At 37.2% G+C, this 12,417-nt stretch overlaps 1 protein-coding gene across 1 annotated transcript in view; it reads right to left on the bottom strand.

The window, feature by feature from the left end:
- Net1 (neuroepithelial cell transforming 1) overlaps positions 1-12,417 on the bottom strand; it is a 42,011-nt gene that overhangs the window by 11,377 nt on the left and 18,217 nt on the right. Inside the window, exon 3 of the mRNA XM_010621437.3 lies at positions 10,970-11,029. Coding sequence (XP_010619739.1) covers positions 10,970-11,029 — 60 coding nt within the window. The remainder of the gene's footprint in view (positions 1-10,969; positions 11,030-12,417) is intronic.

Genomic DNA, 12,417 nt, shown 5'->3' with positions numbered 1-12,417 from the left:
TTTTTTTTTTTTTTTTGGTACTGGGGGTTGAACTTGGGTCCTTGTGCTTGCAAGGCAGGCCACCGAACTGCTGAGCTAAATCCCTGGCCCGTTTTAGTTCTTAGAATAAGAAAAATCTATATAAAAGGCACTATTCTAGATATATGATTAAAAAAAAAAGATATGATCCACTCCTAGAGTGCCAACAGACCACTGTAAAAGGGCAGGTCATGTGAAGAGATACTGATACAAGGCAGCTTTTACAATCTCCAAATAGACGGTGTAGCTACCAGGGGTTACAGGAGTTAAGAAGGAAAAACCACTCCTAGCAATCATGCAAATTAGGACATGGCTGAAAAAAGACACTAGGGGAAAGGTAGTAAGGTATTATTTCAGTGGGACCTTGAATGCCATGTTGTTTTTCATTTTTTGAGCAAGAGAAAAGTACAAGGAGAATGAGGAAATGAACTCAACCTAGAGTGGTGGAGAAACTACAGCACATGTGCTACAGTGGACTGTTTGTATCGCTGAATTCTCTAAAAGGTTCAGTTATCACTGTGCCTGTAAGATCATAGGATACAGGTAAAGAGAGATGGTACAGATAGCTTTATTAAGCAGGAGAGATAATGGCAGCCATGTTGTAATAAGACAGTAATACCTTGGGTTCACAAATGCTTCTGTTTACAATCAATCCATTTACAAATAAAAGTGTTTGCTTCTGTTTGTGAACTCTGCATTGGGTGACAAACGCAACACGGTTATCTTCCCCACACAAACACAAATGCAGCCAGTCTTCTCCAAAACTGTAAGACAAATAAAGTTCATAAACCAAGGTACCACTGTGTAGGTGAGGCTGGTGTTTCATATGGCTGAAAGATGACTGGATAAATAATGCACAAATGACAAGGCATTATTAAGAACTTTAAGGGTCCTGGGAAAGGAAAGAGATAAATGCAAGAAATCAAAGATAGCCAAGATAGCCTAAGATTTTACACATAGGCAATTAACTATGAATGCAAATAAAGAAACGAGGAACACATTTTAAAATAAAATTTTGTTTCATTTTATATATACTGAGTCTAAAACAGCAGCAGAACATGTAGATGAAATTGTTCAGCTGGCAGTTGGAAATGTTGAACAAGAGCTTGGAAAAGAGGCTGAGGTAGATCTAGTCTGGTGAGTCAGGTAGAGATAAGAATGAAAAGCCTTGGGAATGAATGAGATGCCATAGACAGAAAATCAAGACCAAAATAACACAGGTTCAAGGATCCAACTTTCAAGGAATGCCTAGGAAAAGAGAATTTTGTAAAAGGAATAGTCAGAGGGGAAGAAGGAAAGCAAGAAGCCAAGGAAATAAACAGCGTTAACTATGGCAAAGAGGTTAAGGAAGATAAGAAAAGATCCCTTAGTGATTACAAGTTTAATGACAATCTCAAATGTGCTAGTTTGGTGGAATAAAAATAGGTACATCATAGGGACTGAAGAGTGAATTGAGAATAGTGGTCACAAATATTGCTAATAAATAATCTATAAAATGTGTTTTATATGTAAGATGGTATTAATGATTCATCTTTCTGCTTGGAGTTTATTTTTTTAAGTAGTAGATATGGTTATATTCATCATCTATTCTCCATTATTAAATCACACTTGGGCAATCTGTGTAATATTGTTGGCCTTAATAGAAGACAACTGATTGCGGAAGACTTTTCCATATATTTATAGCATTACAGTGGAAGCACCTAGAGACTGTGGATTCTAGTTCCATAATTTTACAGATAAGAAAATAAATCTGCCCAAGTTATCAGAAGTAATAAGAACAGCTTAGTCTAGAACCCAATGAGCAGTCTTGTTCGGTTAAATACATTTGTTAAACATGGAGCAAGTGAAACCAATACTTTATGGGCACTTAGTCTCACGAGGGAAAAGCACTATGCATATATAGAGAAGTTGCCAGGGAGTTCTCAGGGGTCTCTTACCCAATGTCTTTCTCAAAACTGTTTTTCCATTTAATTCTGATTGAAGTGAGGCCAAGATAGTGAGGGAAAGGGATAACTTTCACTTCACTCTTTTAGCTGGGGACCCAAGAGGTAAGGTAGAAGTTTTTGTATGTACAAGTGGAAAGTCTCTATGAACCAAATAAGGTCTCTAGTGGTGACAGACACAGTTAAAAAAACAAAACAAAAAAAACCTCCAAGCTCATCAACACTAAACTCTTAAGTTTCATTTGAAGTGTGCGTTTGTGGTCTAACTATAAGTGAGACAATTGTTGACACCATCTATAAAAGGAACAAAGAACATGTGGATGCTCAATTAGCCTTCTGAGAAAATGCTGAGCCTTTTGGCAAAGCTCAATAAAACGGAGGGCTGAAAAGGTCATCTGCGATTATTAACTCATCGTCAACAATTTTCTCAAGAGGAAACTCATGGATGCCAGTGAAAAAAATAGAAGGGAAATGTGAGGTCCTACTCTGTGCTAGAGCTTTATGCATGCTATCTTATTTAATCCACTCTTGATACTTACTATTATCTCCATTTTAAAGATGGAGAAAACCTGTAACATTGCTTCTTTTCTTTATAGAAAATGGACTATAGGCTACTCCCCCCTCACCCCGGGCAGTGAAAACAGTATGGAATTTAGAAATAAATTTGGGCTTGAGGATAATCATTACTTCCTTTGGCCTAGGTTCTATTTCCATTTACTTTTATCTGAAACAATAAGTGGTTGGCAGTTAGGATAGGAAAGCCATACTATACAGGGAAACAGAAAACAAAATCTAGTTCTCTGCTGCCCTCTAATGGGATATTGTAAAATACAGTTGCCAACCTACTTTTTTCAACCGTGTTCATGTATATATGATATATATGGCTACATAAATGATTTTTAACCATGGATGACAAACTTCGAATTTTCAGCCTTTATAGCCTTCATATTTTGTATTCCTAAATAAAACATGCATTTAAAAATCATTTTAAGTGTATGAAAAAGATTCTACAGTTTACAAGAAACATTTTAAGGACTTTTTCCAAAAATAAGAAAACCGTTTCAGTTTAAAACTCTACAGTTGAAATTATAAATATTACTATGTAGCTCACTAAAAATAGATTAAAAAGAGAAATCTTACTTTTAAAAAAGCATTTATTCGATACTGGAAATTTTGAGAAAGCACAGTTCCAAAATACCTAGTAGTAAGTTAAAAACAGAAAAAAGACACATATTTGGACTCAAATGGTTTTGAAAGAAATGAGTTTTTAAAAGTCATTTGGATTAACATATGTCTCCAAGCTTTACTAAGAATTTGGCTTAGGAAAAGATCAATTCAGAGCAATTAAATACTATGAAAAAGAAGCACATATACAAAGTAGTCTTAGGGCCGGGGATGTAGCTCAGTGGCACAGTGCCTGTCTACAGGCCAAGCATGAGGTCCTGAGTTTGATCTCTGGTTCCCCCCCCATTCAAACTGGTCTTGATAAGGTAAGAGGTTTGGTATTTTCAAAGCAACGTTTTTCAAAGCAAACAGCAAACAGGGTGCACGTTCTGTGAGTGGTGACTCAAGCACACAGGATAACAAGTGATTTTCGGTATAATGTCAGAGAATTTATGCTTATGTAAATGTCATGTTGGGTGGGATTCCCCTTATTTTCCCTAAAATTTAGCTAAGGCCCCAAACCGAAGACAAAAACTCTACTACATCCTCTTTTCTCAGGCCACTCTGACTTCAGTCACTGCTATAGCAGCCAGCTTCCTCACAGCTGTGGCCTCACAGCACCTTGCCTCAGGTACACTAAGTATCCCTTGCCTTCCACCTGTGCTTCCTGGATATTGCTGTGTGGAATTTGTCAAGCATAACCTAGAAGTGTGAGGGACGAGGGTCCCGAGGACCACCACTAAGGGAGCATACAGGCTAGTGGATAATAAGCTCCGCTCTTCAATCCCTAGAGAAAACAGTTCCGTGGTCTTTTATGTGGCTCTTCAGTGGGTTCCAGCAAGACCAATTCTTGCCCACAGTGGTGACTTAATTACAGGCAACAAATAAGCCTCTATTTTACTTCTGCACGCCAATCTTTGCAATCACACTTCAAGGTAGAATACCTGTCAGTGAGACAGCATTTCAGGCCCTGATTTCTGGAAGAAACTTGGGCTAAGACATTGACAATGAAAATGTCCCTAAGGGACACACAATGTGGGATTCTAGAATGGGATCAAGTAGCAGTAAGGCAGTGGTTTATGTACTAGTGGTGGCAAATGAACAACAGAGGGGGCAATACTAATTTTAAAGATTATAGAGTTGGCTGGCTTTTCTTAATTGCTTCAAAAGCCTTGAAAAATTGGTGGTAGATCCTTCATAATGTTGAATCATATGGTGGGAGTGGCTGAGTAAGAAGAGTTCCTAAGATTTCACCCCTACATATGGTCCAAGATACAAAAGGTGGGAGTGGTCATCTCCACTACATCTTTATTCATTTATCTGAATGACTCCTACAAGATGGATTATGGTGAATGACACTGAATCACTATAAACTTTGACTCAACTGGGAGTTCTAATCTTAGCTGTTGTGCAGAGAATATAGTTATAACTGAAATAGGCCACAAATCCTCTAGCATTTGGTATACAGTATAGCTATTAACCTAGCCTACGTGTTCTTTTCAATTTTCATGTAGTAACAGTGATCACAAGTAGTTAGCTTTTACTGCTATGTGAGAAGGACTGCAGTTCATATTTGTTCTCATGTTCTGAGGCTGTTGACTTTTTTGTTCTGTCACAGAGAGTTTCAAGGATCTCAACAGTACACAAAACAGTGTGCTGGTCCATAGATAATATCATACTAAGAGGACACAAAGTGGCAGGTATTCTGGATACCAGAGGAAATCAAACTTATGATATGAAAATTCAGGAGCTGCCACACTGGGAAAGTTTCAATAGACGCAAAGACCTGAGGTTTTCTAGAATTTCCACTATACAGCGAAGAACAGGTATTGCACTTTCCATTTCCCAGTACACTATGGCACAGCACTAGGCTGAACTTCTCATCTTTGGAGGGAGTATCTGGTGCTTTTGGGAATTTTGCTCTGACTCATGAATAAGAATCTGAAAGGCTTAAAAGGTTTGAGCGTAGCTTGCAAGCAAAGTAAGCCACTGCAGCAGGTTCAGGATGTGATGCAAGCTGGCTTGCTGCTCAGGCCGTGTAACTGAGCATGTGTTGATAGGAAAAACTTTTATAAATAGCAAAAACCTATTAAAGTGTTACAATGTGAAATGGCTTCTGCTGTCTATAATAGCAGTTTGTTTTGTTTAGCTCAAAACTAATAGGCGCTGAAGGCACTAACTGCTGAATGAGGCATTTGGTCTTGCCCTGAGATAAGAGACTAGGTCTTCAGCTCTGATGAGACTGGATCCACCTGATTGTATAAGTGTCTAAATGAAAGAACCCATTGTTAACATTTGCTCCCCTGACCCTGAACACCCCCTCCTTATGGGCTAGAACAGATAACTAGGTGAATCTTAAAAGTAAACTCCCCAACTGCAAGGAACTGTTACTTCTGGGTTGAAAAGATTAACTGTGACCGTGAACTGTGAGAATGAAATGTAACCACCCAAATGAAGTCAAGGCTGTGAAACCCTTTAAAAGGAGTTGTAACCCAGTGCGTTGTCGATCCAGGCATGTGTGATCAACCCTTATCGATAAGTAAATTTATTATTTTACTTCCATTTTGCTGCCTCTCTCTGTGTCACTTACTGATTCCTTCCGTAACAGTGTAATCAAGTGTGAATTACCACCAGTCATAAGGGCACTATGTGATGCCTCTGGCAAAACCAGGAAGAATACGGCACTATAATGCAGAAGGGTTCTGAGGCAAGAGTATGCCTTCTATGGTAGAAGAAAGCTCTTTGGAAAGCAGTTACTGGGATGCTAACAAATGTAACTAAGCCTGAGGGTCTGACCACAAGACAGCATGTTCTGTACAATCAGAGATGTTCAAATGAAAAGGATCAGGTTGACTAAGTCACCAGGAGGCAGAGCAGCAATCTACTGTATGATGCAAATGTTTAATCAGGGATCAGACTTGAGGAATAACAAACGGCATCAATAAATTACACGAAGAGATGGTCCAGACTGCCGTGTTATCTAGTACATTACACTGGTTCTTCTTCAACTTTACATTTGATGATGGGGGTAAATCTCTATCACCAACTGTTGGGAGAAAAGTTGGCATTAGCTTCACATGCTGAATGAACAGAAAATGGATCACTACTGCAATGCACCCTGTTAAGTGAGAACATCAAGGAGTAAAAGAAACCAATTCTAGAAGGCAGAGTATAAGCAGCACACTTGACTGTTCACTCCACATGGAGGGAAGATGGCATGATGTGCAGACGCAGACAGGTTCCTAAGCAGCAGTGAGTGGACTGCTGATTAGTTAAGAGGCTTGGTAGGAAACAAAACTGGAAAGGAACAAATACATTTTGGAGAAACATATGGATGGACATATGGAAGTGGGCACAAGGTGGTAGGACTTCTGTACCTCATATTAATGTTTATAAAGGAGCATCAAGGTGCTAGTGCCTAGGACTAGGTAAAACAAAAATTTCACCCTGTGGAGAGTCCCATGAAGAGAGCAGCCAGGACAACATTTAGTATGTTCTACCAGCTAGGGCTCTCTTTTACCAAGCTGGTCTAATTTTACCTCCATTTTCATAAAGGATGTTGGCCTACAGTTTTTTGTGTTGTCTCTGGTTTTGTATCTGGATAATACTAACTGCAGAAGGAATTACGAAGTATTGCCTTGGTTTTTTCAGCTAAGAGTTTGAGAAAGACTCATGTTAAATCTTTTAAATGTTTGGTATTAATTCACCAGTGAAATCAACTCATTCAGGGCTTTTCTCTGTTGGGATGTTTTTGGTTACTACTTCAATCCTTTTTATCAGATTCAAGCCTATGCAGATTTTCTCTGCATAATTCAATTTTTATTTTTTGAGACAATGTCTCACTATATAGTTCAGGCTGGCTTTGAACTCATGGTGATCCTCCTGTGTCAGCCTCTTGGAGTGCTGGGATTACAGGCATGTGTTACTACACCTGGCTTCATGATTCAGTCTTGATAGCTTGTGTGTTTCTAGGAAATCATCCATTTTATCTACATTATTCATTTAGGTAATGTAGAATTTTCACAGTCTTTTCTTATTTATTTTGTTTGTACAACTGGTAGTAATGTTTCTACTTTCAGGTCTCATTTTAGTAACTTGAGTCTTTTCTTCCTAGTTATCAACATAAAAGTTTGTCAATTTTGTTAGTCTTTTCAAAGAACTACTGATTTTCACTTTCATATTTTATTTATCTCTAATGTTTATTTCCTCCCTTTTGGAAGGCATTAGGTTTAGACTGTTTCTCTTTTTCTAGATCCTTAAAAGTGTAAAGTTAGATCACTGACTGAGATCTTGGAGTGTATCTCCTGTGAATAAGAAGGGACTACAGTATTTTGGACAACACACTACAAAATTGAAAGATGACTATTTCATTTTTATATTGTCTTTCTAGGTGTTCTATCATTATTCATTTTCATTTTAATCTTTTAGTAAAGACAAGAAAAAGTGACAGGTTGATAAAACAGCAAAAATATTTTAAGATAGTGAAAAATTAAGATCTCCAAGATTCCATAATGTACCTTAGATTTATAAGAGTACAGTGGACCCAAATGACAATGGTAAAAGAGAATGAATTATAATCTCTTAAAAAATATTATTACATAAATTTTGTTCTTTAGAAAATCTTACCGGAAAAATAAATGACAATGAAATTTCAATTCTTATAAATATTTAGATCTGCTCAAAAGAAACTCAAATGCTAAAACTGGGTTTAAAGGACCCTGATAATAGACCAATAGAACTACCAAACAGGCCAGGAGTGGCAGTGTACACCTGTAATCCCAGCACATGAGAGGCTGAAGGAGAAGGATCACTGCAAGTTCGAGGCCAGTCTGGGCTACATAGTGAGTTGAAGTTCAACCTAAACTATACAGTGAGACCCTGTCTCAAACAAACAAACAAAAAAAAACAACAAACAAAACTACCAAATAGTTCTAATGGCTCAACTTTTGCTGAACATACTGTAAGAAAATTATCTGTGTTAACACTGCTTAGTGAATCTATGTTTTATGATAAAAAATAATTTGGGGGATCATTTATAAGAAGGGACTATTAAAAAAAATCCAAGAGTTGAAATTGGATAAAAAGGATGCCTGAATGCCCCTTTAGTGCATTATCTTATTTTTAATGTCTCTATATTTTTTGTTCAAATCACTTTTGTGTGTGTGGGGTTACTGGGGATTGAACACAGGGTCTTCACATTGAGTTACATACCCAGCCTTTTTAAAACTTTTTTGAGAGAGGGTCACTATGTTGCCCAGACTGAACCTGAACTTGTCATTCTTTTGCCTAAGCCTCCCAGAGCGCTGGAAGTATAAGAGTATGCCATCATGCCCCATGGATTGATTTTTGTTTGTTTTTTAAAAACTTTATAAAGGCAGAAGTCATTTCTAGAAAATTCAAAATATAAATGGTCAACAAATATTTGAAAAGACTGCTCAACATCTCTGGACATTAAGAAAAAGGCAAATTAAAACAATGATAAGATTCCATCTTACTCCCGAAAGAATGGGAAGCATTAAGAAAGCCGGGCTTGGTGGCGCTCCCTTGTAATCCCAGCCCTTGGAGGCTGAGGCAGGAGGATCAGAGTTTGAGACCAGCCTGGGATACACAGTGAGTTCTAATTCAGTCTCAACTACATAGTGAGACCCTGTCTCAAAAAAACAACAACAAAAAAGCAAACAATAACAAATGCTGGCAAGGTTGGGATAAAAGCAAACCCGCCTGCATTGCTGGTGAGAGTGCAAACTACTACAACCATTATGGAAATCAGTATGGAGATTTCTTAAAGGACTGACATCAGAAATTCCACAAACCCAACTATCTCCCTGCTAGTATTTTCCCCAAAGAGCTTAATCTTAAGACAGTGACACATGCATACAGCAGCACAATCTGCAATAGCTAATTCCTAGAGGCAGCTTGTATATCCATCACCAGCGACTAGATAAGGAAAATGTAGTATCTGTATATAATGGAACACCACCTGGTATTATTCAAAGGAACAAGGGCAAGAGGTGAGTAGGGTGGGAGAAGGGGATATGAAAAGAATAAAGATGTACCATGTATAGGAACCTAATAACCCCAATTAATGTAAGCACTACTTGCCACAACATGAGGTAAGGCAAAAAAGATCAAGTTTGAAAAGGGGTAGGGGAACCGGAGGAAGAGGGATGAGGAAAGAAGATTAAAAAAAAAAAACAAAAAACAAAAAACACCCCAACATGTACTAGTAAGATAAAAAAATTACTGGGTGAAGGGAGGGCAGGGACAAGGGGAAAAACTGAGAAGTAAGACCTGTCAGGTAGAGGTACAAGATCCCAATAATGAATGTTAACTGTACTGTATACCTAAAATGTACCAATAAACTCAATGAGGAAAAAAAAATTACTTACAAAAACCAAGAGGGAGAATTTATGGCAACATGTCTTTTACTATTAATACATTTTTTCCATTTAAATATTTTTTTTAAAAAACTTATCTTTAAAACATTGAAAATAATTGATAGATAACAAAATATTTACATATGAAATGATAGAACAGCTGCAATCTGCATCAAATTAATTCAAGGAAGGCAGATGTTAGTGGACAGATGAAACAACTGATCTGATCATATACTGGTAAACTGCAAAACCTGGATTGAAGAAAAAGAGATTTTTTTTTCTCTAAGTAGGTTTGATTGTGTAAAGTACATGTGGCAAACTACAAATACCATCTTATTTCTGTATACAATTTGATTGGAAGCATACCTAAAAATACTCAAGAGTTGCCACTTTAAACTTTTTAAATATAAGATATTTTAAATCCAATTCAAGTTGTTCTGCAAAAAGCCTAACACTTAAAAACACATAATTCTTATAAAAAATATACTATGTACTAAAAGTAAGAAAAAAACTTGACTTGCTGGATTTGTTAAAATATCAATGGGCAGTATCTATAAAAATTTAAATTTTAGAACCAGGCACGATGGCACAGTCTTGTAATTCCAGATCCCTAGAAGACTGAGGAAGGAGGACTGCAAGCTGGAGACCTGCCTGGAGAGATGAATGACTTAGTGAGACTCTCTCTCAAAAAACAAAACAAAACAAAACAAAAGCTAGGGACGTAGCTCAGTGCAAAGGCCCTACGTTCAAGCCCTAGCACTGAAAAAAAAAAAAAGGAGAGAATGTTGCTTTTATTTAGTAAGAAGTAGCAGCTGCTGATGTATTTCAAATATTTAAAACAACTCTCACTTAAAAAATGTAAAGTTTTTTGCATAATAATCTTTTAAGATTCCCTAAAACTAAGATGCTTTTGTAAAATTTGCCATTGGAAAAAACAGGGTGTAAGTTCAATGATACTTTTGGACTTACGTATAACTTTACATAAAAGAATATAGAAGTATGCACTGAATTTTAGTTTATCATAGGGCACATGTGAACCCCATAGGCCTCATCTAACTAGCAGAGTTGCCTGGTTTGATTTTTCCTTTTTTTAATTGACTCAATATTTAAAATTCAGATTACACTCAAAGGTCCAGGTTCTGCCAATAAGCACAGTAGTACTGCCTCTTTCTGAAGGGCATGGTGGTCCTTTCACCGATTCCCTCTATCTCTTTTCTTTGCATATGTTACAGGCCTGGCTTAGGCATTTGTGTTTGTGATCACCAGTTAAAGAGTGGTTTCCCTCTTTCTTAACCAAGACACAAAACAGCAAAATGAGGATTTCTTAAAGAAGACCCAGTATTACTCAGTATTGTACTTAAAAAAAATGAAAAGACTCTCTTCCCCCATAAAACCCAGAATTCATTCTTTTCACAGTGTAACCCCCAAATTTTAAGATGTTTTTCTCTAACAGGGAAACAGGTTTACCTTCAGATCAAGGCTGCTAAGGCTCACGACATCATCATCTTTCTCTCTCCGTTTTCTTTTCTATAAGAAAAAATATTTCATCCTTTTATAGAAGTGCATGTTACCACATTAAATAAGGAAACTATAACATTCACTTTTAAAAAGTTAAGCCTTTAGCTGTATGCAGAAAGAAATTATTTTGAGAAGGCCCCTCATAAATTATCTCTGGCACACACTGTCTAAGTAAGTGGCTCTTAGATCTCTTGCTGTGAAGTCATTCTACCCTCTTAACAATTTCACTTAAAACAGAATTCTTAGGTAAGCCACGGGCTTTCTATTTGTTAGAGAAAAAAAATACATTTTATACTGAAAACTAACAAGATTTTTTAAAAAAGGAATATATTATTTATCACCATGGGGGTGGGGGAGTCCTTTATGGGGGGGATCCCTTTCTCATGCCAAAGATTTGTTGCCTGAAGTAGGATTATCAACTGGCAGATGAACATCCACATCCTTGAAGCATTTTCCAGTAATTATTCAGCTCTGCTGGTGCCAGCAGTAGAACTGGGTGTATATCTAACATTTCTAGCTCTTAATCAGTACTGAATAAGTACCCTTAAGTAACACTTCATTATTCCCCATCTCAAAATAACTGCACATTATTTGTGACACAGGCTAGCTCTTGTGAAATCTCAAAACTAACCAACCAGGGATTTCTTCCATTTCTTAGCCCCACAATGAGAAGAAACTGTTACAAATCTGACCACAATGGAGCAAGATAGAGTCAAAAGAAAAACCAAAAAAGGAAATACAAAGTCTAGGTAGATATGGGAGAAATAACAGAGCCATGAGATCTCAGACAGCAAGCCACCATGAAAACAAGAGGAAAGTCAGAGAAGCTCAGTGAGCCAAGCCTCCTTGTACAAGTGGAGGAATACAAAATTCACACCGAAATGACCAAAAATTCCCAAAGTCAAACGCAACACAAAATCACTCTTAAAAAGAGTAAGGAGGAGCAAGGATTTAGCTCAGTGGCACTGTGCCTACCTTGCAAGCGCAAAGTCCTGATTTTGATCCCCAGTACAGGGAAAAAAAAAAGTAAGGGGCTACAGTGGTGGTGAACTTAAGGCACACGTGCCACAATAGGCTGACTGTATCACTGAAAACTCTAAAAGGTTTGCCATCACTGGGCTATGCCATCCTATTAAGAATGAAGGCATACAAAACTATAATATACTATTTTAAATTGAACTGAAAGACACTGAGAAAATGATATGAGAAACAGTGGAGCGATATAAATCAAAATTGGTGGGAAAAAAACCCTCAAAAATAAGGTGTTAAAACTTGAGGAATCTTTATTGACTTGAAGATCATCTCCAGAGTATGAATTATGTGACTGCAAATTTGAAAAGCAAGTTAATAAAAAATCCTCTGTGTGTGTGTGTGTGTGTGTGTGTGTGTGTGTGTAT

The sequence above is a fragment of the Fukomys damarensis genome, unplaced genomic scaffold, assembly GCF_012274545.1.
Source record: "Fukomys damarensis isolate Sample0158 unplaced genomic scaffold, DMR_v1.0_HiC HiC_scaffold_10, whole genome shotgun sequence".
NCBI classification, from domain to species: Eukaryota; Metazoa; Chordata; class Mammalia; order Rodentia; family Bathyergidae; genus Fukomys; species Fukomys damarensis.
The sequence above is the reverse complement of the archived record's forward strand: the minus strand, read 5'-3'. Positions and strand labels throughout refer to the sequence as shown.